General features: G+C 41.4%; 3 protein-coding genes across 10 annotated transcripts in view; 1 reads left to right on the plus strand and 2 right to left on the minus strand.

The window, feature by feature from the left end:
* The window catches only part of RHOBTB1 (Rho related BTB domain containing 1), a 70279-nt gene extending 67898 nt beyond the window's left edge, over positions 1-2381 (minus strand). Inside the window, exon 1 of one of the 8 annotated variants that reach the window (XM_051823875.3) lies at positions 2160-2381. The gene's annotated coding sequence lies outside the window, so the exon portion shown is untranslated. Of the gene's footprint in view, positions 1-1311; positions 1569-1980 lie in introns of those variants that run through there. The other 7 variants (XM_051823876.3, XM_051823872.3, XM_017348761.4 and 4 more) reach the window with 7 other exon arrangements.
* LOC127484267 (uncharacterized) lies at positions 1337-5131 on the plus strand. The gene is made up of 3 exons (XM_070057145.2): positions 1337-1963; positions 2369-2717; positions 4440-5131. Exon 1 carries the CDS (start codon positions 1473-1475, stop codon positions 1950-1952), a length of 480 nt encoding a protein of 159 aa, XP_069913246.2. The 5' UTR covers positions 1337-1472; the 3' UTR covers positions 1953-1963; positions 2369-2717; positions 4440-5131.
* Positions 4405-27263, minus strand: part of LOC149121998 (uncharacterized) — a 60062-nt gene continuing 37203 nt past the window's right edge. Inside the window, exons 4-5 of the mRNA XM_089314933.1 lie at positions 8904-9012; positions 4405-7671 (exon numbers count right to left, since the gene is read on the minus strand). The gene's annotated coding sequence lies outside the window, so the exon portion shown is untranslated. The remainder of the gene's footprint in view (positions 7672-8903; positions 9013-27263) is intronic.

Consider the following 27263-nt stretch of genomic DNA (forward strand, 5'->3'; position numbering starts at 1 on the left):
GAAAGTGAATTATCATTCATTTCTAAATACTGTTTGTAAACAAGCTACACACACACACACACACACATACACATATATATATGCATATACTTTCTGAGAGAAGCCTAAATGCAACCTATTGGCCTTTTGCAGTCTGCTTATTGTGAGAGGACTTAGAAAGTTGAAAACCACCGATAAGTATCGTTTTTGCAGTTTAGAATATGTTTAGTGTAGACCATGCAGCCTGAGTTGGGGAGGGGGCGCCTCCGACCAATGAAACCCCAAGCTGAGCATCTGGCTGGGGCTCCACAAGGGCTCCCAGACAGCCCAAGCTGGGGAAGTCTAAAGTCAGGACCATTCTTTCGGTCTTAACTTACTAGATTTTCCTAGATTTGGGAGCTTCTATGTATATATCAACCTTCATGCATTTTTCCCCCCTCAGCAAATGTGTACAGTCAGCTCCAAAGGCACAGCTTGTGTGCTGACGTGCAAAGCCAAGTCAAAACCCTGAGCTTGGCGCTCCCTTCTAACTTTCTGGCTTGTCCAAGTCTAAATATTGACATTGCTCCTCAGTTGAGATGTTTGATACTGCTGGCGATGGAAACAGCACAGCTGACAGTAGGACCTAATGATAGATTTCGACACAGTCGTGCCTTCCTTCCACTTCTTTTTCCTGGGAGGGGGGTTGGATTCCCTTTTCTACAATTCTCCCCCACTGGTTGTTTTCCCCGAAAGCTGAACACACACACACACACACACACACACACACACCAGGTAAGGAGTTTTGCAAGCCCCTCCTGGCAGCTTCTGCTGTTGCCCCAGCAACTCACAACAGATCCTGAGGCTCGGGGTGGGCGGAGGGAGGGGTGCGCCAACTGAGGGCCCGCCGGTAATGTCTCCTGGGGGATGCAAGCAACACAGGGGCTAGCGTGTCCCCCTTTTCAGTTGCCCCTGTCCCTCCCCACCATCACCACGGTCATTCCTAGGAAAAAAGCCCTCTCCTCGGGCGGTGCCACCCGCTCCCTGGCGCAGCCAGCCTGCTCAGGATGCCTGTTGTACGTTTGCTCGGCTCCAAGTTAGGGGTGCGGCTGTGCGGGCGCTCCTAGAAATCGCTCGTGCTAGCCTGTGATGGGAGAGGAGGGTCCCCGGCCTCACCGAGCGGCTAGGGCGGCGGCTGCGAGAGCCGCAAGACCCCCACAACTCTATCGGGGCGTTGCTGGCTGCAGGGCACGGCCCGGGCCCCCACCTGCCAGCCGCGGGGGCCGGGGCGGTGGGGCTCCCAGCGGCTGCTCGAAGTTTCATACCGCGGCGCACTCACGACACAGAACCTACCCTGCAGCCGAGCGAGACGCGAGCTCTCTCCGCCTTCAAGGGCCGGGGGGGGAGCGGGGGGCCCCGCCACTCAGCAGCAGCCACGGCTGCGCGCGGTCGCGGGTGTGCGGGGCCCCTGCGCGCGGCGCGCCGCCCGCCGCCCAACTTTGCACAAAGGCAGCATGGCACGGCCTCGCCTAGCCGGCTCGCCCACGCCGCGACCGCGCTTCCCCGCCCGGGCGAGGGGCTCGCCCCTTCCACCAGTCGGCCCGGCCTCCTCCGGCCCCCACCCACTCCCAGGAGGGGCGGCCCGGCCGAACGCAGCACCCGGCACCCAGCTCCGACGCGCTGGCGGCCGCCGCTCGCACTGTGACGTTAGCAGCCTTCGCGGCTATTTATATCCCCACGATTGGATTTCATTCATGAAACCAGGGCCTGGTGTGTCTGTGCTTTGGGGCGCGGTGGCAAAGGTGCCTCAGCTCTACGCACGCCCAAGGGATCCGGGCTCGCAGCACGGTCCGGGACAACCAGGCGCAGAGCCGGGAAGACCCCGGCCCTTCTCCTCCCCTGTGGCGAGGGGTGGGTCCGGGCGATCTGTGCTCCCGTCCCCCATCCCCAACAAACCCACCCGCTCCCGTACGGCTGCTGGCCCTTTGTCCTAGGCTCTGGAAAAGTAAGTTGTGCACTAACCGGCTGGGAAGCATGGCTTTCTTCCCCCTAGGAGCTGGCCGGCCGCGGACTCCGAGGGAGGACATTGGCTTTTGTTTCAAAACCGAGCCCAGCTGCTGACTAAGGGCTGCGTGAGCCCAGCCTCCTCCTCCCCTGGGCGGCTGCACGTGCTGGCTGGCTCCCCCCTCTGGGTTACCTACCCTTGTAACTTGTCCCGAGGGGTCCCCGCCACAGCGGGGCGCAGGGACACACCGCTGCCCCCCGGCCGGAGTACAGAGCCGATTTTACAACCTCCTCAGAAGGGCTGGACGAGGAGGTGAAACTGACTTCTGGCCTCTCATGGGCTGCAGGATTCTTGGAATCCCAGGACAGCCCTGCCTCCTCACAGAACCTCTTCTCACAATTGCAGGCTGCCTGTGCGTTCCGAGGACACACCAGGATTATTTTTCACACATCCACCCAACAAACCTTATGGAATGTGGCTGCAGGGCATCGGGACTCTGCCAAGCTCTGAGGAGGTCACAAGCAACCTACTCCCTGCCCTCAGGGAGCTTAGAGTCTGCCTGCTAAAATTCATGTGCTCAACTTCCTGCTCCCACCCCTGAAGAAGCAATGGGGAAAGGGGGTTGGTGGAGGCGAAGTAGATACTGATGTGTTCAGCTGCCTCAAGAGATGTGTTCATTGAACAAACCCTACTTGAGGAGGCTGTGGACCAAAAGCTGGGCAATAATATACCTTTTGCCTGAAGGAGTTCTCAGGTAAGGTGTTCCTGAGATACTGAAGGGAAGAAGGGAGCTGTGTTTTATTGCATGGGCTATTTTTTTTTTTTTGTCGTATTCTCCCAAAACAGCACATGTTGAAAACATTCTGAGAGCAAGCACCCCTCTCTGGTTCCTCATTTTCTTCCAGGAAACCATCTTCAATTTCCCAGATGGATTACTCCCTCCCCAGGATTCCCAAGTGAATTCCAGTCCATAGGGTATTTCTGCTCTTCCTCACTGGTTTCAGTCATGTTTTGGAGACAAAATTCTTGTCTGATGCTCTCTGAATCCCACAGAGACCTCGAGACATAGTAGAATTCTCTGGTTTTTTTTTTTTTTTTTTAACAAGGAAAGGTATCACAGGAGGCCTGCTTTGTTTAAGCCATCCTCACTGTGCTCTTCAGAAACAGGGATATTAAGCCCTAATCTTTGCTACCAGGAAGAGAGGATGATGAAAAGTCACGTACGGGTGAGAACTTCAGGTCACATAGATACATACATGAAGGTAATCATTAACTTGGCACAAAACAATCTATTTAAAATAAACTCTATTTTGAAAGGCTAAATCGATATATATTCTTTTCAGGAACACATTTCTTGGGAAAAGTTAATTAACCCTGTTCACTTCGAGCAATCATCCCTCTTCACTGCAAGCCATTTTTTCTTCAAACTGCCCTGGGGGCTAAGGAATAAGGTAGAAACTCCAAAGAAGTGGGAATCACATGTACTGCAGCGCTCATTTGTGGCAGGCACAGGGCTGGCACATTTTTAATACCTGCAACAACTGATGGGATGGATGCTATCATTATTACAATCTATTATGGATGAGGTAACTGAGGCAGAGAGAAATTAATTATCTGAGGTTTTGACAGTTGCATGTGCACCTGGGTCACCCTATGCCAGATCTTATTTTATCAGTAACCTGCTTTTTAAAAACATCCTTTCCTCTGTTACAAACTTAAGAGTGGCAGGTTTCTCTTAAGCAACAAGCAGGTGCTGAGGCCAAAACCATACCTACACAAAGATCCCTGCTGGCAGATCACTTTTCCACCACTGCCCTGCCCCCCCACCCCAGGGGATACCAAGGCTCCACAGCTCTTCCAAAATATGCCCCTTCTAAAGGGTGGTAAAGAACAATCAAAGGCAGGCATGTGGCCTGGAGACTAAGAGTCTGAGAAAAACACCCACTCCCCACATGGGTGAGTGCCTCAGTTCCACACCTGGCACTGACTCCTGATTCTAACTCCCACCTAAGGCAGACTCTGGGAGGTGGCAGTGACGACTAAGTAACTGGGTTCCTGCCACCCATGTAGGAGAACTGGACTAAGTTCCTGGCTTCTGACTTTGGCTCCCTCCGCCTGTTGTGGGCAACTGGAGGAGCGAACCAGTGGATGGGAGTTCTTTGCCTCTCTGCCTCTCAAAACAAAAGCAAAAACCAGTCATCTTGGAGTTATTGTCCTGAGTTGAATGCTTAGATCTGAGGGAAGCTGACAGGAAGAACTTTCAGGAAAGTAAATTGCTATTAACAGTAATTCCTACACAGCAGAGAGGAAAAGGCGTTATTATAGGAAGTCCTTCCAAACAAGGCGGTGATCGGCAGAAGATGCTTCCATCTAGTGCTATCCAGTCCCAAACTGACAAGTAAAACCTCTGATTCCGGCAAGGTTGGAGGAAACACTGCAAGTTGTATCAACGTATTTTATTTTATTTTGCCAACAGGAAAGGAGAAAAAAGGAACAATAGCATACACCTTCCAGAATCACCACCGTGAACATACCCCTAACTGTTGTGATCATCACAGAAGAATCCACCTTTGTATACTGAAATTGTTGCTTTTTAATAAAATCAGGACTATTCAACTTAATATACAAACTGGCATTTATGTGGAATTAAACCAACATTTTTTTCTTTAAACTCTTTCATATTTGGATTGCACAAAAACATGAATAGCTTTGATGGTAAATATTTTACCAAAGTCATAGGATTTAAAAACATCCGAGTCCCATTCAAAAAAGAACCCCTTCCTAGCAGCTCCATGAATTTATACTGCCTCCAAAACATTTATCTACTTTCCATCTCTAGAGTTTTGTCATTTTGGGATTATTCCATTAGTAGGTACATTTTGAGATTCTTTTTAAAAAATTAGGTAATCCCCTTGAGCGTCATCTAAAGTGTTGCATGTATTTTTTTTTTAATTGCTGTGTTTCTGTTGCATGGATATACCGGAGATTGTTTAGCTATTCACCCACTGAAGGATATTTGAGTAGTCTCTAGTATTTTGCTATTACGTAAACCACTTCTATAAATATTTGTCCACAAGTTTTTGTGGGAACACACATTCTATTTCTCTGAGATGAATGCACAAGAATGCAACTTCTGGGTCATACATTAAATAAGAAACTATCAAATGACTTCTCCAAGTGGCTTTGTTATTTACATGCCCACCAGCAACGTCTAAGAGGTCCACCTATCCTTAACAGCATTTGCTATTATTAATACACTAAAAATGTTTTTCTGTAAGTTTATATTTTAACTATACATAGTTATGGGGTACAGTGTGGTAAGCCAATACATCTATTCCAGGTATGAAGATCAAATCAGGTTATTTAACATTTCTAATTCTTTAAACATGAAAAAAAATTTAGCAAATATATAGTGACATGTCAGTAAATGTATACAATGTGTACTGATCAAATCAGAATCATCCACATTTCCCTCTGCCTCTCATTACCTTGTGATTGGAGCTTCCATCTCTGTTCAGCACGAGGAATACGGCCCTTCAAACTAGGATTTGGTACCCATCCAAGCTCCTCCATATTTATTATTATTTTTAACAAAATTTCACTTGTAGAGGAACATCTCATTTTGCTTTTAATTTGCATTCCTCTGATGGCCAATTATGTTAAACATCTTTTCATGAGCTGATTTTCCACCTTACCTCCTATTTGCTGAAATGTCTATTTACATCTTTTACCTATTTTATAACTGTATTGTTTGTGTACTTGCTGTTGAGTTTCCAGAGTATTTTTATATATTCTGGAGTTTTCAGATTGCAAATTAAACACTGCTCAAGATAGAGATATTTTCAACTCAATCATTGTTGCTCAACATTTTACAGTTATTAGTTTTACAGAGAATATCCTGGGAATGTAAAGTACTTACAGGCTTATTTTGGTAAGTCTGCACTTCAACCGTCATAACTGACGTAGAGACCCTGGCCACATGTGTCCGGGTGCTATGCAGGGTCACGTTGGCTCCAAGGCGGGGCCTCCTGCGCAGGCCCAGACGCCTCCTCCGCAGGCCCAGACGCCTCCTCCGTTGGCCAATGCACCCGTGTCTCCAACCGACCGCCTACCCTAAGAGGCAGCTTTGGGCTGTCCACCTCTCTGCCTCAATTGCGGGATTGGAAGCTGTGCCGGGTGTTTTGAAGCTGGGAAGTTACAGGTGTTTCAGAGAAATTTCATGGCCAAGTACTAGTGGGTTTGAAGACAAGGAAGGAAATAAACTCACCTACCGGCCTATCGTAAAAAACAGACTTGTTTGGTAGAAAGATATATTGAAAGACAGCTTTTGGATGGGCTTCTTGGAGCTAACACAATGGCTTTCAGAAGACTCAACAACTTTGTAGTACCCTGAAGATGAATGGTTGGTGATACACTTGACATTATGCTTACATGGATGGATTTTCTGGCTTTTCAAGAAAGTTTCTAAACTGCGGAGCAGAATAAAAAGGCTGAGCACTGGCCTCAAGCAGTTTAGTGGCAAATTCCTTGTATGAATTGCCTTGCCAGCTTTCTAGACATATTGGGACATTAGCTCCCTCTCCCAGCAGTGGGGTCTGTCTAGACAGCACAGGCCCAATAGGCTGGGCTGGGCCGGTGCTAGTGCTGACCCACAGGATTAACTGTGTTCTGGGGCCTTTCATTCATGCTAAACATTGATGAGTCCAAAAGAAAGTGACCTCCTGGGACCTGTGTTCTTCTTGAAGTACCTTCTTGTATTAATTGAGTGCAGTTCTCCTGCCACCCCAGGGTGCTTCAGAGTCATACGAGCTTGGGCAAGGTGATGTACATTGTTCTACCTGGGGGATAGAAGGGTGCTTTCCCAGGTTTCATGTTGATAGGTCAGTTACAGGCAATGGACTGCCATCACTACCTATCTCTGTCCCAAATACTTCCAGCAGGTCTTGCACCAGGCAGCTGTGCCTTCATGGCTCTTTCCTTGAGTAAGTGTGAAACCCTTCACATGGGAGGCCTGCTAGTGTTGAGTTTTTAACTACTAGGAATTTATCTCAGGTGTTTCTCAAACCAGCGCTCCGATCCCCCAAGGTCCTATTTTCTGCCTACTGCTCTGGAGGAAATTAGAGCTAGTTTTGGATGTGGGGACTAACAGTAAACCATGTCCTTTCTCTGAAAGCTGTAGAGGATACGAGCTCCTACTCTTTGGTTTGTAGTCCATTTATTACTGTTGGTTCTGATGTAGTTTCTAGGAAGAGCTTCTTTAGTAAAAGCATTTTTTTGGGGAAAACAGGCTAACCTAATTGATCTGATCTTGGAAGCCCCATGATAATTTAATCAAAGATGGAAGCATTAGATGCTATGTGCTTTTTCTTGTTATTTCTGTGAAGAAAAAACTTTTACATTACAGTTCCTATTTTACTGGGCACCAGTGAAGTTAGGCTACGTGCTAAAAACAGACAAAAAGGTATCCCTTTCTTGTGTAGAAGTGCATCTGTATGGATCCATTCATTGTGTTTTCCATTAGGGGGAGGGCGAGTCCTGTAAAAATGTGGTTTTTGCAAGCTTGGAAATTCTAACTACATTCTTGTTGTCAGAATCTCTCCTGGTGTATCTCAGCATGTGTAAGAGGAGGTAGCAAAGAGCTTTTATGGTTACCTGTCTGGCTTTGTTTAGGTCTGGCATTAGAGATGGAAACCGTGTATGTCACAACTCTAGGATGAAGAAAAACACAACAATATAAATGGTGTAGCTTTGACTTTTTTTTTTTTAAAGTAAAAGCATGATTATGTACTGGAAGAAAACCCCTATATTTTAAAGGCACATTTGTTTCTGGAACAAACTACATTTTTTTTTTTTTTTTTTTTTTTTTTTTTTTTTTTTGACAGGCAGAGTGGACAGTGAGAGAGAGAGAGACAGAGAGAAAGGTCTTCCTTTTGCCGTTGGTTCACCCTCCAATGGCCGCCGCGGCCGGCGCACCGCGCTGATCCGATGGCAGGAGCCAGGAGCCAGGTGCTTTTCCTGGTCTCCCATGGGGTGCAGGGCCCAAGCACCTGGGCCATCCTCCACTGCACTCCCTGGCCACAGCAGAGGGCTGGCCTGGAAGAGGGGCAACCGGGACAGAATCCGGCGCCCCGACCGGGTCTAGAACCCGGTGTGCCGGCGCCGCTAGGCGGAGGATTAGCCTAGTGAGCCGCGGCGCCGGCCAACAAACTACATTTTTAATTGACTTTAATTTTATGTAAGTAAAAATAAATTACATCAATGTGTCATTGCATGTTTAAGGCTATCTTGCCTGATGAACTGTTTCATATAATAACTGTTTTTCTTAACAAACACAAAACAAAAGGCTCCCAAACCTAAACACACCTTAAAGGCAGCAGACGGTGGTGGAAAGGGAAAAAAGGGAATTGTGTTTTGGCCATCCCACTGATGAACCATGAAATTCTGATTAGTTCCTTAAACCACTGTATGTTCATGTTCATATATCAAATGGAGGCAGCAAAGCTGTTCTAAAAAGTTCTTAAGAGAACTAAATGAAATAGTATTTGTAGAGAATGTCTCTCTATAGAGAGTTTTAAAAACATTTGTGCAGCCTAGGGTATCATTTGATTTGGGAATACCAGGATTAATTATACCAGAACTAGATCATTCCCAAAATTTACTCCCCAAATGCTGACAGTAAACACTATACATAGTAACCTCCAGCAAATTCTTTCTATGAGATAGAAAGTTTAATGTTGGAAGTTTGAATTTTTACTCTGTCATTGACTTGTGGGTGTTGTGTTTTCTCCCATCTATAGAAGTGAGCTACTCTACATGGAGAAACTTGAAAAATAAGTGGCTTATGAATACACATGTGCATGCAGACACACACACACACACACACACACAACACTGCAGAAAAACAATTCCACCAAGGTTCACTCCACATTTTCCTGCTTACCTGGCAACTTTAATATACATGTCATTTAATCTTCATGACAACCTTGAGAATCATTTCCAATATGAGAGCTGGGGAAATGACATTTCCCAGTGGGTAACCAACTTGCTTTCTGTGAGGAAAGGGGGAACCAGGATTCTGATTAAGAATTCTAACCCTAGTCTGTGACCAGGTGCAAGTAAATATTCTGAAGTAATTTAGTGAATACTACACCAGTTTACGTAGAGATGCCACTTTAAAAGGAATGCACGTTTTTCAGAAACATCAATGCCTTGGAAGGAGACCTACCAGTCCACCTCTAGAAAAAAGCCGAATTGTAGCACATTTCCTTAATTGGCACCACTACTTTTGTAATGGTTCCTAATCTGATAGTACAGAGTGCCTGACTTCTTGTGCTGGACTGAAGAGTATCAGTCTTCATGCACAACATTTCAGAGTCTCTCTTTAGCTCTATAAATATTTATATTTACTTTAATATTTCACATGACCTAAATTTACAGCTCCCCATTATGGACAAGTAGTTATCTGCATCACATGTAAGTGACATAAGCAGTTAAACACTTCAGGATCAACACTGAGGGCAAACAGTCCCTGAGCTTGTAAATATAAACCCAGGACTCTCGGGATCAGTGACAAAATCCCACTTCTACCACAGCATCCCTCTTAGAGCCTGAAGTTTTGATGAGGGGCATGGAAGTTTCATTGCACCTCCATTCCCCACAGTGCTTTGAATAGCATTATAGGCAAGAAAGTGCATAGAAAATAGTTTTAATACAGGTTGAATATCCCTACCATGAAAATCCAAAATCTGAAACTTTCTGAGCACTGATAGGCAGCTACAAATGGAAAATTCCGTACCATGAAACTCCTTTTCATAAAATTATTAAAAATATTATATAAAATTACCTTTAGATTATGTGTATAAGGTGTATACAAAACATGAATTTTCTATGTAGATGAGGGTGCCATCTCCAAGATACCTTATTATGTATATGCATATATTCCAAAATAAAAAAAGTCTGGTTTCTGAAACACTTCTGGTCTCAAGCATTTTTGAATAAGGGATACTCAACCTGTCAGAGTCAATGTTAAAATGGTTACAAGACTCCTTAGTTGTAGTTTCTTCTAATCACTCATATATACGTGCCATCCATATGACTTATGACAAAGCCGCAATTGTAAAGGAGAAATATCCTTTGTGGTTTTATTTGTTCTATTAAAATCACTGCCAACACTGATCACCCATGGAAAGGCACTTAGAGATCATGAAAATATTTTATGAAGATTCAAGTGTTATGAACAGGAAAAGTATTACTGTGCATGAATAATAAAGACCTATATTACCACCTGACTTTTTAATCTGGAATAATACTACTTAACATTTAGTAAAACCTACTATGTGCGGGGCATGGTGCTAACGCTTTTACATTCTCATTAACTCCTCACAATGACTTTACGAGGGAAGTACAGTCACCAACTCCATTCTATACAGTTTATTACTAGGGAAGTACAATTACCATCTCCATTTTATACAGGAGGAAGTCAAGATCAGAAGGGTTAAGTCATTTTCCAGAGGTCAAGTACTTAACACAGTCTTATAGCAGGAACTCCTGACAAAGCAGTCTTCTACTTTCCCCAGATTGGCACTTCATATTTACCATAGCTTGTTCATTCAAAGCACCGCTAATCACAATGAATGCCATCATACCATGTACTTCAAAGACTACTGGTGGCCGGCGCCGTGGCTCAATAGGCTAATCCTCCGCCTGCGGCACCGGCACACCTGGTTCTAGTCCCGGTCAGGGCTCCGGATTCTGTCCCGGTTGCCCCTCTTCCAGGCCAGCTCTCTGCTGTGGCCCGGGAGTGCAGTGGAGGATGGCCCAAGTGCTTGGGCCCTGCACCCCATGGGAGACCAGGAGAAGCACCTGGCTCCTGCCTTTGGATCAGTGTGGGGTGCTGGCCACAGCGCGCTGGCCGTGGTGGCTATTGGAGGGTGAACCAACGGCAAAAGGAAGACCTTTCTCTCTCTGTCTCTCTCACTGTCTACTCTGCCTGTCAAAAAAAAAAAAAAAAAAAAAAAAAAAAAGACTACTGGACCACAGCTGCTCTTAAATTCTTTACCACTTGCAGGTAAACTGCCTTAATACTTCACATTTTAGAAGTGCCAGGTATAACTGTTGAAGAGAACTGACCTTTGCAAGGTGACAACTCCAGGACTCTTCTGGTCCTTGACAAGCAGCTGACACCTGTAGATCAGGTGTTAATGAATCATGCCCTTACCACCCAAAGAAAACAAATAATTTGTGGGAAAGTAATGTAATCTTTAGTTCATTTCTTAGTATTTCCCATAATAAATCAAATTACTCCTCTACTACCTAATGAAACGAATCTGATTCTACAATGACTGCACCTTATGCCAGTAATACCAGGTTAATGAGATAAGAGCAGTCACATGGAAAAAACATGACAGGTAGAATTAGTGAGAGAGAGAGAGAGAGAGAGAGAGAGAGACAGAGAGAAAGGTCTTCCTTCTGTTGGTTCAACCCCCAAATGGCCACTACGGCCAGCGTGCTGCACTGATCCGAAGCCAGGAGCCAGGTGCTTCTCCTGGTCTCCCATGTGGGAGCAGGGCCCAAGCACTTGCGCCATCCTCCACTGCCTTCCTGGGCCACAGCAGAGAGCTGGACTGGAAGAGGAGCAACCGAGACAGAATCTGGCGCCCCGACAGGGACTAGAACCCAGGGTGCCGGCGCCACAAGGCGGAGGATTAGCCTAGTGAGCCGCGGTGCTGGCCCAAATAGTAGCTTTTCAAAAACAGTAAATATATACCACGAACTCTGAATATAAAGAGTCCTACTTTCTGTAGAACAGGGACATCACAACTGTTGCTCTCACAAACATTATTGTTTGTAACTACGATTACTTTAGGTTTGAAGTTCTTTCTCAATAAAAAAATTGAAGTGGCTAATGATGATGCAATTATATATAAAAACACTTATATATAAAGAGAAACACACAGGCTCATGGAAAATATTCTGGATTTCTCTTTGAATCTGTATTCTTACACATTATACATTAATGAGGAATGGAGATTCTGGAAGATACTGAAGTGCTGTGTTAACAGAAACATTGATTTATATCCAGTATAATTTAAGCTTTATGTTTATTTTAATGTATTCCATTTTATTGTGATTGGATCAATCAAAATTATAAGCTTGGCTAACTATATAAATATATATATTATTACTTTTTTGGTTACATTTGGTATTTTTGGCCCCATCCAATAATAGTGAAAAATAAAGGTAGTAAATTTGGTAATGAGATCCAAGGCTGGCTATTATCAGCTCCCTGTTGGGAGAATTTCTTTGAGGAAGTCACCCCTCTCAGGGCCCAATTTCCTCTTCTGTAAAATTAAAATGCTCATGGGAACTTTAGTTCCAGATACACTATGCATGTTGAAATTAATATAAAAACATGATACAGTGGGCTCAAAAAGTATTATGCTCTCTGATTTTGGGAAATCCACAAAAACTTCAAGTATTGAACAGATTCTTCCCATGTACTTATTGTTAAATTAAGCTGACAGTTTCATTACTTATGCCTCTCATTGGGTTTGGGTTTAGGATTGCCATATATAACAGACAACACTCAGTTACACTCAAATGTTCCATGCAGTACTGGGATATGCAAACAGTATTCACTGGGCCGGCACTGTGGCTTAGAGGCTAAAAAACTGCCACCTGCAGTGCTGGCATCCCATATAGGCACTGGTTTGAGACCTGGCTGCTCCACTTCTGATACAGCTCTCTGCTATGGCCCGGGAAAGCAGTAGAGGATGGCCCAAGTTCTTGGGCCCCTGTACCCATGTGGGAGACCCAGAAGAAGCTCCTAGCTCCTGGCTTTGGATTGGCTCAGCTCTGGCCATTGCAGCCATTTGGAGAGTGAAACCAGAAGATGGAAGACCTCTCTCTCTCTCTCTGCCTTTACCGCTCTGTAACTCTGCCTTTTAAATAAACAAATTAAAAAAAAACCAACCAACAAACAAACAAAAACCAAATAGAATGTCAAGGAGCATTTCTCAAAGTATGTTATATTGAACAAGCCTTGGGTGAAACACAAAGGGAAATAGTCATGCTCAGGAAATACTTTGTATTTTATCCTATTCTCAAACAAAGTTATACTTCTTATTGTAAGACTTTTTAGGTCGGTTGTATGTGAAAGTAAATTATGCATTTATAAAAAGGAAATAGTCTCCATTGAGCTGCCTGTACTTATTTGACATGGGGACCCTTCTTCATGGTCTTAAAATATCATTAATTAATTCATAATTCTACTGAACACATTTTGTGAACATCAGAGTAAGTGATATAAAAATGATGTGCATTACAGATCAATCATGCCAACCAATGTAACAAGAATGCTTCCTTCTGATTGGACAGATATATGGGTCATGATGGTCAGTTATTCAAGGAGAGTCTGTTCTGGGTTACCTCAAACACTGATAATTGCTAGCTATCATTACATAGCACAAATACTTCAATTTAAATTGCCTGTCCAGTGTGCACTAGCAATGCTGATTATAAAACACTATAATTAGGGTAGCACAGAAGCTGCTGACTCAGTATTAGAAAGCATTCCCTTAGCCTAAATTTATGGTATATAACATGTCAGTGACAGATACTCAGAGGGGTTCAGAATTTGATTGCAAGGAATTGGGAACTTGTATGTGCACAAAGGTTGTGTAAAGCTTGAAAAAGAATATGCCACTTAATGTCTTAAACATTAAGGCTGTGCTATTATAGTTAATGACACATTTTTTCATTTAAGCATTTTGTTAAATTCATAATTTTTAGTTATTTTTTTCAACACACATTATTGTGTAGTATTCCACAAAAAGTTTTATGATAGGCTTCATATGTAATATGAAGCTGGTAATTGCCTTCTCAGTGACTTCAACTCTTTCTAAATAATCTGGTGCAATGCTGTAACAACTACTAATTCTTTAGAATTACACCCTCAAATTCTCCCTTCTCTCAGCCTCAAAAGCAACCAACTGGGGTTGGCGCTGTGGCATAGTGGGTAAAGCTGCCACCTGCAGAGCCAGCATTCCATATGGGCACCAGTTTGAGTCTCGGCTGCTCCACTTCTGATCCAGCTCTCTGCTATGGCCTGGGAAAGCAGTAGAAGATGGTCTGGAGGAAGCTCCTGGCTCCTGGTTTCAGATTGGCACAGCTCCAGCCATTGTGGCCAATTGGGGAGTGAACCCATGGATAGAAGACCTCTCTCTCTCTGCTCTCCTTCTCTCTCTGTGTAACTAAAAGCAACCAATCTGAATAAAATGCAATAATATTGAAGACACTAAAAGGCAGAGGTCCAAGTAATTACAAGGAAAAAAAAGTTTCATATAATCTGTGAATTCAGTAATCCACTTATGAATAATTTAAAGAGTATTCACAATTATCCACTGGTCTAATAATAACTCAATATATTTATCAAATGCTTATTCCAAAGCTGACAGTCTAATCAGTGCTCTCACAGTTCATGTCATGTATTCCACATGGCAATCCTGTGGGGTACAGTATCATTCCTATTGTAAGGCAGAAAACTGTGACATAGAGAGGTTGACTCACTTGTGGAAGTTCATATCCCTAGCAAGGGGTGTTCAAAGATTAAAACTTTAGTCTAAAACCAAGTATGACTACACAATTTTGCTAAAAGGTGGAAAGAGTTAGTAGGGAAGACACTATTTGTTAGTATATTTTCTGTGCTTTGCCAGAATATGTACAGATTCCACTTTTAATCCAATTAAAAAGTCAATAATTGGATCCTCAGGACATGTGGTTGAAAGACTCAGTGTGGATAACGTGTGGGTAATGTGTGGGTAACGAAAACACCAATGCCAAACTAAACGAGGTAGAAAAGTCAAAGGGACTTGACTTAATGTCATTTTTATATGCATAACGTTGAAGTCTCAAAAACTTTAGCTTTGAGCAGGCATGTTGCAAATAATGCTAGTGGGATCCAAAGATTTCTAAAAATATTTCCAGTTTAAAAGCAGCAAACCCTCATTTCTTATAGAAATCTCAAATTTCTGAGCCAAGCCTCTTGCAAAAGAAACCATCAGATTTTGGTTTTAACAGGTCTGGGACCTTGTACAGGTCAGAGGAGCTAAAATTCTTTCTTTTTATTTATTTGATGGGGGGGCGGGGTAAGATAGAGACTGTTCATTGTACCTCAACATCTCCAATGGCTGGAGCTAGGGCTAGGCCGGCTAGACCAAAGCCTGAAGTAGGGAGCTAAATCTAGGTTTCTCATGTAAGGGTGGTGGGACCCAACTACTTCAGCCATCACCTGCTGCCTCCCAGGGTACACATTAGTATGAAATTTGAATGGGAAGCAGAGCTGGGTATCAAACCCAGGTACTATGATATGGGATACAGGTATCCTGAGTGGCAGCTTAACTGCCAGACCAAATATCCATCTCTTTTTCTTTTTCACTTAATAAGTAAGCATAACTTGGATCAATAAAGCAAAACTTGAAATTAAAACATTGGATAGACAAGGATTTCCAAAACATTTTTGCTTCAGGAAAATCTCATACAATATCAGCTATCAACAATATCTTTGGCACGGTAGACAGGAGTTTTAAATAAACATTTCATTTTTGTAGTTAACGTGGTAGTACTCTCACTTTGATGACCTTCATTGAAACTTGCCTCCCAGTATTTGCGCCCCTAGCTGGCCCCTCCTTGGAGAGGCTGAAACAGTGGAGTGCGTCAGCCAAGCAGAAGCTGTAACAGTTCTGGGCCCAATCTGCAAGAAGACCTGGCAGCTTCTGCTCTCAGGAAGCCATTCCCTGCTTGAGAAGTCTTCCCACGCTGAGACTGGCATTGCCGAGAAGCCTATCCTAACTGCTCAGAACAGCCCTGTGGATGAGAAGCCGGGTCCAGAAAACACCTCAGCTGAGCTCCCAGCCAGCACCAACTTGCAGCTGAACCACTCCAGGCTGATAACATATGGGCAACTCAGTTGTCCTCACAAGGCCCTGCCTCAAGTGCAGAATTAACAGCAAATACATGAAATGATGAAGTTACCAAATTTGGGTTAATGAGTGCAGCAACACATAGCTGTTACCAGATCCTTCCTCCTCATCCAAACTTTGTTATGGAAGAGGCATTCATTCACTCATTCATTTTATAAAATGGGAACAACTTTACCATTTATTCTTCAATAAATGTTTTCCAATAATTTCTGTTGGGTACTGTTGGGCACTAGATGCCCAAAGATGATAGAGACTTAGAGGAGCTCATAGGCTAACTACCACAGAGGTATCTCTTCCATGTGGCACAGCATTATGTGTCAAGTTCAATGGCAGTGCCAGGAAGGAATCAATTCATTCTACCAGGAAATGTCTTAGAAGGAACATCAAGGCAGAAGGAACCTTGATTCTTGAAGGATGAAAGAGCTTCTAAGTGGAGAAAGAGAGGTGGGGGACAGAATCACTCCATCCTGAAGAGGCAGCATTAGCAAAGTGCTTACGGCATAAAGGAACAAACATGGTCATTAGGAGAAACTAAAAGTACTCTGGTGTAACCACAGCACAAGGTGAAGTAACAAGTCTAAGCAGCCTCGAATACTCTTATAATGAATTTGCCTTGAGGGAAAGGTGAAACCATCTGAATGATTTTCAAAAAATTGTACTTAAATGAATTACAATTTATGTGCAGTAAAACACATCTTAAGTTTTTTATACATAAGGTTTATTTGTGTGTGTGTGTATGTGTGTGTGTGTATGTGTGACACCTGTGTGATCACTACCAGGTCAAGACGAGCCTGGCATTGTATAATGACAAAACCTGACAAGGATATCATGAGCACAGACCACAAATTCTAAAGAAAATATTAGCAAAGAGAATCCACAGTTTATACAAGAGACAGTTCAACATGAAGAGGTCAGGAATGCAAGATGATTTGACATTCAATAATTAATAATGTGAATCACCACCACATTAGAATAAAAAACCATATGATTGATCTTCTCAATACATGGAGATATGTGATTGATAAAATGTAGCACTCGGCCATGATAAAATTTTTATCTGAGTGTCTAAACAAGGGAAAGGCAGGACCAGATCTATGCTTTTTACAGTAGAAGGAGCTTTCTTGCTCTTAGACCTAAAGTATGGCATTCTCTGGGAAAAGTTTCCAGAGATATGGGATAAAGCAGAATCCCCAGGCATCTGACTCTACCATTTGAAGGACAATGCCAAATGCTGTTTGCCAAGTGAGCAATAGATTTACTCCAGTTCGCCTTAAAAGCTATGCAGACAAGCAAGGACTCAGACACAGAGTCCATTAAAAATGTGATTGCTCCACACATCACAGGCAGCAGTTCTAATGGATACTGCCTACATGTTTCTCAGCCTGGGGGATATCTACTGAAACAAAAACGAAACAAACAGCTGAATAGCTCAGGCATAAGGCGGTGGCTCACAGCAATTATAGTGACAGGGAGAAGTCAGAAAACTTGAGTGCCAGTTTCGTGTAGTGTGCACTTTGGGGAGATGCTTTATTTCTCTGGGCTTATATGTGGATTAAAGTAGATGGGACTTGGAGTGAATCAGAACTAGGATTCAAGGGAGTGGGCAGTTAGCCTAGCAGTTAAGATGCTTTTGTCCCATATTGGAGTGCCTGGGTTTGACTTCCAGCTCCAGCTCAGGCTCTAGACCCCAGCATCTGGCCAATGTAGAACCTGGGAGGCAGGGGTGATGGCTCAAGTAATTGGGTTCCTGCCATCCACATAAGAGCTCCGAATTGTGTTCTCAGTTGAGGCTTCAGGCTGTTGTGGAATTTATGGAGTGAACCAGCAGATGAGAGCTGTCCTTCTCTGTCTTTGTGTCTGTCTCTCAACTAAATGACTTTTAAAAAATTTAAAAAGAACTAGGATTCAATTCTGGCTCTTTTCTTAACCATCTATGTGACCTGTGCCTCAGTTTCTATGTCTATGTAATGGAAAAAAACCTCAAAATGCTTCTCTGAAGATTAAAAAAGATTATATTAAGTGAAGCACTTAACATTTTCAATGAACATATTGAACACTTAATAAAGGTAGACGTATTAATACTTTTAAGAATTAGCTATTAGGCTCTAAAATGCCATAATGATAAAGAGTAGACTGGAAATACCAATTTGTTCTGACACGGAGACTGGTAGGTGTTGTGGAAAGCTTTGAAATTCTGGATCGCCTGCCTCTCATCACAGGTGGTACTGTAAGAAGCCTGATAATTTTAGCAGGAAGGAAAACAGAAGGGTAGACATTCTTGTGTGATTTAATCTTGGTAATGTACCAATGATTTCATTACCATGTGCAGAAAGCTATGATGACATTTCTTATATTCTGATAACTACTAAGTGAAAAATCTAATTAAATGATGCTTCCATAGCATTTCCATAGAATGCAATGAATGTGACAACCAGAAGCCACTATTGATTATGCTAGCATAATTAATCACATAGTGTGTTTATGTAAGTAACACAACAGAGCCTGACGTCCGTAGTCAGACATGTGCTTTTGCTAGTAGTAAATAAGCTACTCACACAAACAAAGTATCCCCCTCACAGAACTGGAAATTTAATAATCTGCATGTGTAACATAACATATTATATCAAATAAATGATTTTTTCCCCAAAAGTCAAATTCAGAGGGTCTGTATGAAAATTTGAACTGTTCATTGGACTGGATATTTATACTGGAAATATTCACGAAAGGGGTTTCAACTATATTTCTTTTGGATCATGTCTATACATCTGATAATTTCTTCTTTATATGCAATCGTAGTCCAAGTCCTAAAGAATTTAATGACTGCAATTGGATTGCACTGTCTGTGGCCTCTTGGGTAATACGGGCAGCCTGACTACTCCTACTGGCCCATGCCTTTGATGCCTGTGAGTGTTGCCTCAGCTGCTATTCCATTGCATAACACCTCCAATATCTGTGAGCTTGTTATGACCACTTCAGCAATAGGCTCTGTCACCCTCCTGTCCACAGGGCAAAGAGCAGGACTGCGATCCTTTTCAAACTCTTTCCTTATCTTCTTAGTAATTTGGAGCTGGGAAGAGGAGTCACTAACTCTGTCCTGCATTCAGAGTCAGCTGTGCCTTACCCAGACACTCCTTTTTTTCCAGCCTCTTAATCAACTAAAGAGAACATGGGGTTGTCATTCTCAAAGGGCTTGGGGGTCTTCCCACGTGCCTTCAGGTGGTCCTCTCTTGATGGTCACTGTGGCAGGCCATGCAAAGCACACTCAGAACAGAGAACCCACACCAACAACACTAGGAATATACAGAAAATCTGGCACTCAATAAAAACATGCCACAGTGAGAAAAGAGTCAGTAGACAACTTTCCAAGAGAATTTTAAAATACAATAATTAAAGCAGTGAAAGACAATTCTATAATAGTAGTGGCACTGGAAAGGAAGTGCTTCTCTGGGCAGCCAGTGTGGGTTTGGAGCTAGGCACACCTAGATCAGAATCCTGATTCCACTGCTTGCCAGCTGTAGGATTCTGAAGTCATTCAGTAGCTTTGCTGAGTCTCTCCTTTCTCCCTTCTTATTTAAAGGGAGCAAATAATACCTGCATGTTGAGTGCACTGCCTGCTACATAATAATAGCACTACTGTGAATATTTTACATCAGCATCCAAATATGCTGCCTCCTATAATAAAATGAATACAATGATGTATACTGAATGTACAATGATGTACTAAATACAGTCCCACTAGAATGTCACATAGATCTGAATTCAGAGTGAGAAAGCTTATCTGAGAACCAGCTTAGCAATTTTCAAATTAATGGACATTGGGGAATGCCCTCAAGCTCTTGAATTCTTAAGAGATGTGTGGAATGGGTTTAACCATACACTCCCAGAATCACCAAGCACTGTTGTGTATATAGAAGTGCTTTTTATAAGCTATAAATTCTAAGCAAGATAGATTATTATTCCATTAATGTTACTGTAATGCTACTACACATAGTTTTTAATGGATCGAGCCAGTTTGTTTTTTTTTTTTTTTTTTTTTTTTTTTTGCAGCTGATATCCAATGGTAAGAATGGGGGGTAGAAATATTTAAAATGAGCCACACATTGGAAAATGTTTGCTGATTATTAAGCTTACATGCAATGAGCAGTCTCCAGTTCTTTGGAGGTCACCTGTTACTGCTGACTTCCAATATAATCCCTCTCAACAGAAAAAGCAGCATTTTCCTGAAATAGATAATATATCAAAATATGCATAATGACTATATTTTCCCTTTAAATGCAAGTGTGTAGAAATGGCAGAGGAGAGAGAAATGATTGTTTAACAGTAGCCATTTATAGGCTCATCTCAAAGAGCAAATGCAAAATAAAGTTGAGAGTATTCATAAAGTCAAAATTGGCTCTTATACATCAAGTATGCTTTTTATACAAAGCAATGTTTTTGCCATGTAGGGAAAATTTCCACACCGCAAGAAGCAGCAAATTGTATGGTATTTTTTCTCCTATATAAATAAGTGTAAGTGTCTACATCTTTTTCAAATACTCTTAAGTTTCTGATTTCCTTTAAAGAAGTTTTCCACTTGAGAAATACCTAAAAACTCTGACCTTTGGCAAGGTCTTAAGACCAATTTACCACAGTCCTGGAAATAACAGCTGGCTCAGTCAATTTTGGGTAAGTAGAAATAGTTTTTAAAAAAATGCTATAGTTCTTGGTCCAAATGCAATAATTTGGTCTTCTTCCTGGGTCAGTTCTGGTTTCAAAAACATAACCTGTACATCGATAATACTATGATTCTACTACTTTAGCTCTTCGAAACAATGCCACTTAAAATATACACCAGTTTCAGTGTGCTTAAACAAATATGTCATTCCCAGTCTAGAATTAGACCACCATAAACACTTACCAGTTATGTTGTTAGGAGAGAAAGTCCATTTTCTAATATCTCCAGAAAGTCTTGATTGTAATATAGGCCATGGGTACAGCAATGATGACAGAATTCTAAGAAATCTTGCACATGTGTATAATTTCTAGCCAAAACAATCCGCATAAATGGCTGATTGCATAAACAAACCATACCATTTAGTTTAACCAAAAGCTGTGGCAGGAATATTCTCAAAGCCACTCATTGCTGTATGGTCAGACGGTTTTCATGCCCCTCTGCTCCATACAGAAACTCAAATGGCTCAGCAAATATTGACTGAATTATAATTCTGAGATCATTAATCTCTTTCTTTCCATATTTGAGGTTTGTGTCTTACTACCAATTTCACAAAATTAAAGTGACTAAAGAAGTTTAATCAGCAAATAATCCACCTACAATAAAAGAGATCCTGGAAGATAAATTCACAGGTAAGAGGCTTTTATGGCAACCTTGCAAAAAGGCTTTTTGAAAGTTGCATCCTTTGCATAAAAATGTTTCTGAGCAGAATAAAATATTTAACAGCAACATTATCTAAAGAAAAGACCTCAGCATCAGAGAAGCTCATACTCAGGTTCTTCCTTTGAGTATCTAGAAAGCTGCCTTTTACATATAAAGTCATTGTGTTCTGTTGGAACAGGGAAAAGATTTCAGACCTGTGGTCCCCCCAAAAATCCACAATATTTGTATAAAGATCAAAAATTTAATTTTACATTGTTACCAAAATTCACAACAAATTGGGTACCTTCCTGTTTCATCCTTCCCTCTGTCAACTGATTTACTGTGGCTTTCTAAATTATAAGCTCCCAAAAGAATTTTCTTTGTTCCACATATTACCAAAATTACATCTGACATATCTTAGGTACACATTAGGTAACTGTTGAGTGAACAAACGAATTAATTAATAGATTTGGGAATATTTGTGGATTGTATCAATTTCCAGCTAAAGGGAAAAAAATCATGATTTCTTTGCTTTGAGACAGTGTGTCAACTTTTCCCAACTGTCTCATACCATCCTCTACCCCCAAAATCCAAGAAAAATGCATAAAAAGGATCAAGTAGGCTATGTGGGTATGTTAAGCTATATCTTCATGCAAAGTCTTCTGTCTTTGTAAAAAAAAAGTCATGCAATGTTGTTTTCTAATATTTAATGGTTTGCTGGTTAGGAACTTAGAAATAAATATGTCATACCAACTTGCTTATAGAAGGCAGATTTGTGAGGTGGAGGGAATGGAGGGAAGGCTGGTGCCAGAGGGGATATGAGAACACTGCAAACCACTTCTGTGTTTGGCCCGCCACTGCCCTCTAGGGGACATATGGAAATACGCAAAATCTCAAGCTTCTAGATATTCTAGAAGACTAAAATCATCTTCTCTGTTCAACTTTTATGAATGAAAACAATTAAAAAGTAATTAAAATTAACTCAAGGATAGCTATGTAACATTTAAAAACCTTTACGCTGCATGCTTTGCTAGAGTCACCTAATTTGGAGTCACTCTGCAGATAAAATATTCTTTATTTTGTCTATCCTAATTTTCCTGTAGCATATTAAACATGTTATTTCCTGTCCTATTAGAAAACAGCTGTCTGTTATGACTACTGTGTTAGTCATTGTTTATACTTTCAACTTTTAGCTTTCAATGCCTGAGAAACTGGAAACCTCAGCTCCTTTCATTTGTTTTTAAATGAACTCAGACTTATACAAAAGAAAATATGCAAACATCTCCAAAGTTGTCAAATTGTTACTTATTTCTGAGCAAAGAAGTTTTGCTAATTCTAAATTAAGACCAAAGGTCAGCTTGTGATTTTTACTTGGCTTATTAGAGTCACTTAATTTCCTTTATAAATTTTAATTTCCTTTATAAATAACTTGAAAAATTAGGTCCAATATCTACTGTAATCCCATTTTACAGAACAAAATTACTCTTCTCTTTTATCCTAAAATCTTAGAGGACTTAACTGAATCATAATAAAATGAAGTTTCCAGAATTGAATATTCTACCCTGGGAGAGAGCGCCATGACTTTAGGGTGATATTGTCTAAGAGTGAGTCAGAAGATATCTGTCTGCTCATCCATATAACATTTGTTGAGTAGGCCATACTCATTAATTATTTTAGGGGATTTAAGTATACAGCGATATTTACCCTTTCATAGACAAGGTAAGTACAGATGGTCCCTGACTAAGGACAGTTGAACTTACAATTTTTCCACTTCATGATAGTACAAAAGCGACATGCATAATTCAGCAGAAATCATACTTCAAATTTTAAAATCCCATTATTTATTTCCCATGTAGTGATCTGAGGTCTGATACTCTTGTGATGCTGGGCAGCACAGAGTGAGCTGCAACTCCCAGTCATCCATACAATCACAAGGAGAAGCAACTGGCACTCTACAGGGTGTGGGGTTGCTAAGCCAGGAGGCTCCAGAGGTTAGGTGTATTAAATCTAACATTTTCAACTTGTAATGTGTTTATCAGGACATAACCCCAATGTAGGCTGAGGAGCATCTGTATTATAGTAACATTATTTGCCAGGTCTCTTACTGAGTTTTGTTCAATAATTTATTGAAATACTTAGCTTTTATGTATGTCATCCATTAGATTTCAAATATGTTGAGAATAGGGAATTTATTTTGTTCATATTTGTATACAAATACTTTGGATTTAGTTTTATAAAACCTTGCAATAGTCTTTTAAGTGGTTGCTATTATCCTCAGCTTATAGATGAAGAAATTTATAATTTATAAATTTATAAATTAGCACAAAGGAGATTTAAACCCAATTGTATCCTAATTGTTGACATCATGTTTCTGTCCTGCTTATGAGCATGAGGTAGCGACCAGCACATAGCAGGTGTTCAACAAATATATGTAAAAGTATGAATTGTTTCGTCTCTCTTGAGTAGTGTGGTATTTGCTTCCATTTTGGTATCTCAAGTGTCTCAAATAGTGCTTGAAATAAAATACATCTTCCATAACTACTCAGTGAGTGAATGAATGCATAGTTTTTTATGAATTCTTGAGGATTTTTCCATTACCTTAATTCTCATGCTGTATCTATAGTGGTGAACTAAAATCATAAGATAAGTATTTTGTAATGGTGCTGTCTAACCAACTACCCCAGAATTCATTTTCAGCTAAACTCAGGACATCTGATAGGTCACTGACTTGCCTTGCTGGCAATTTTGTCATCCAAAAATCTGAGGAAATGAAAGGGAGAACTGATATTTCAAACAATTACATTCTAACTTCTAAGGGGAACTGCCTGGCCATGCAGAAGTAACAGGAACCTTACAGTACAATAAACATATAGTTTTAAAAACTGGGATGAGGGGATAACTGAAAAGAAAAATCAGACAAATATGGCAAATTTATGAGAACAGATTTTCAAAAGTTCAGAGAACAGACTAGAAGAATTCTATAGCATAAGAATTTGAAAGGGGAAATGCCTTGAAAAGATTGAGAAGCTTGCAAAAATTCTAAACATACCAAGCAGCTTTTATTATTAGTTTTCTCTAGTGCTATGATCATGAATAAATTCTTTTAAATTTGATCACTGTACATTTTTAAGCTGTCTGTAAAGTGATTTTTCAGATGATCAATACAGTTCTGATTATATTATAATCTAATAAATCTGAGGTTACTTTAAAACATGCAAGATCTACCCAGCAGTTGCACATAATTCTGAAGTAAAGAGAAAATTGGAATGAAACCACTGTGGTGGTTATTGTGACATTCGGTCCAGTTTCTGTACATCTCTGCTTTAAATAATCTTTAAAGTAAAGAACATCTTTTTGCTTCATTCATCTGGGTGCATGGTTATTGAGAAGCCCTCAGATAACAGCACTCAGGTACGAGGGACACAGTGTGAGCAGGATAGAGTCCTTGTTCTTAGAGGGCTTATTTTGCAGTCGAGATGAATACAGTAAATAAATAAATAAATAAATAAATATGGTATGTCTTCAATTTCAGGCAACTGCAGTGGTGTTTTTAAAATGTTTCTGTATTTGAAAGGCAGAGAGATACAGAGAAAGAGAAAGCACTCATCCACTGGTTCACTCCCCAAGTGCCCACAAAGACCCAGGCTTGTGGGGGTGAGGAACACAATCCTGGAGCAGGAACACAATCCAGGTCTCCCATGCAGGTGGCAGGAATCCAATTATTTGAGTCATCATGGATGCCTCCCAGGGTCTGCATTCGCAGGAAGCTAGATTCTAGAGCCAGAGGCTGAAATTGAACCCAGGTATGTATGTGGGACATGAAATTAAAAAAATTTTTTTTGTTTGAAATACAGAGAGAAAGAAATCTCCTGATAGTTCATACCCTAAATGGCCACAAACAGCCAGGGCTGAGCCAGGCAAGAGCCAAGAACTCAACTGGATTTCCCACGTGGGTGGCAGGAACTCAAATATTTGAACCATAATGTGCTGCTTCCTAAGCACATTGGCAGGGAGCTGGATAGGAAGCAGAGTAGCCAGGACTTGAACCCACACTCTGATTTAAGATGAGGGCAACCCAAGTGGTGAGCTATTGCAATGCACCACAGCACCCCCTTTGGATACAGGCATCTTAACCACTCGGCTAACAACCCACACAAATGGTGCATTTATGAAAAATTAAGTAGGGTAAAGGATGAGGAAAGTAGCAAATAAAGCAGAAAATTCCCAAGTTATCTGAGACTGAGTAGAAGAAACAAATCTCAGGATTCATGTAAGTGTTTGCTTGCTTGCTTTTTAAGGTGAAGAAGCACCATGTTCCCAAGAAAGCTGGACCTGCAATTCACAGACTATGCTAATATGGATGGATAAGAAAGAGAATGTAAAGTTTTTTATTTTCTTTGTCCATGTCAAGGAGAGAATGATGCTTGGAATGAAAATGATAGCCTTGTATTGTTGAGAAGGAAGAGAACACGAATAAAAAGAGTAGATGACTTGGGATATCTGCATCCCACATTGGAGGGCCTAGATTTCAGCCCCAGCTTGGCTCCTGATTCCAGCTTCCTGCTATGCACACCCTGGGAGGCAGCAGGTGATGTCTCAAGAACTTTGGTCCCTGCCACCCAAATGGGAGACCTGGGTTGAATTTCGGGTTCCTGACTTTTGCCTGGCCCAGCTCTGGCTGTCATAGTCATTTGTGGAGTGAATCAGAGGATTGGAGAGACCTCTCTCCCTCTCTGTCTCTGTCTCTGTCTCTGTCTCTCTCTCTCTCTCCCCCTTTCAAGTAAATAAATTAAAAAAAAAAAGTGTTTAAGAGAATGCCTCACAACCTAAATGCCTTGAAGAATTTTGGTTAGAGCTCTCACTCTGTATACCCATTGTTCATTCTTTAGAAATTACTGCAACCCTGAGACAAAGAAACGATGTTGGTGTTGCTGTAGTTATTTGATTAATCTCAATTATCAGGATTTTATTGGTATATGAGATTTGGTTGTCATCCTTTTCTATTTCTTTTCAGAAGCTGCTGCACTAAAATTCCCATCCTTCTGGCATAAATTTCCTTCAGAAGGTCGCTGAAGGGGTCAGGTCCTGGCAGAGTTGGTACCTAGCGAGCAAAAGGGGAGCAGTTGACTCCAGTCCTATGATAAAGGAGGGCTGAGAATTCTAGGGACTAAATTGGAAATCTCCCTCCCACTCTTCTCCAACCCACTGCTTTGCCTTTCTCTTATTTTCTTTAATGCTCCATACTTTTCTCTCCTTTATTTTACCAAACAATTAAAATAGAGCTCTGTCTGAGCCTCCAAGGAAAACTGGGTCCCTAAGTTTTTCTGGAGAAATGCAAATATTCTCTCTGGAAACCATGAGAATGTAATTTAAAACCACAGGAGGATAACTTGGGAGGGTGTCAAGTGGGTATGGTATGTGGTCAGATGCAGGAGTGCTGCTTAGTTCAATTCAAAATTCTAACACAGTGTATAACTGAATTTTGCCTCTAGACATGTTCAATTCCTACTTCAAATTCCAAAAACTGGAATATAACCACTAAAAATGCCAAAATTTGAGTGTTTTGATTCTTAAAAATCACCAGGATACTTCTTGTGTTCTAGACCTGTTCCAGGTGTTAGATGCTGAGAACAATGGATAAGCTGAAATCCTGGCTATAAATGAAACCTACTTAACCACTGATGACCACCTTTGAGGAAGTACAGAGAGCAGAAGAATTGTACATAAATTATTGGCTAAGGTGAGTCTTGTTTCCAAAACCAGAAGGAAGCAGTTTCTTAAAACCTATGTATCAATGAGTCTCAAACCAACATAGAAAGACAGACAACCAGCCACAAAATGACTCCCTAAGGAACAGATCATATACATGAACATCATTTCTTTCCCCAAGAGGGTTACAGGGTTAACAACATGGAGATGATTAATGTATCTGGTTTTCTATAGGATATTTGCTAAGGCTTCATATGGC

The sequence above is a fragment of the Oryctolagus cuniculus genome, chromosome 15 (genome assembly GCF_051225735.1).
Source record: "Oryctolagus cuniculus isolate XC-2025 breed Fujian yellow rabbit chromosome 15, ASM5122573v1, whole genome shotgun sequence".
Classification (NCBI taxonomy): domain Eukaryota; kingdom Metazoa; phylum Chordata; class Mammalia; order Lagomorpha; family Leporidae; genus Oryctolagus; species Oryctolagus cuniculus.

Bases quoted from the DNA above. Each gene is read 5' to 3' on its own strand.
- LOC127484267 (XM_070057145.2), top strand. From the start codon at position 1,473: ATGGCACGGCCTCGCCTAGCCGGCTCGCCCACGCCGCGACCGCGCTTC.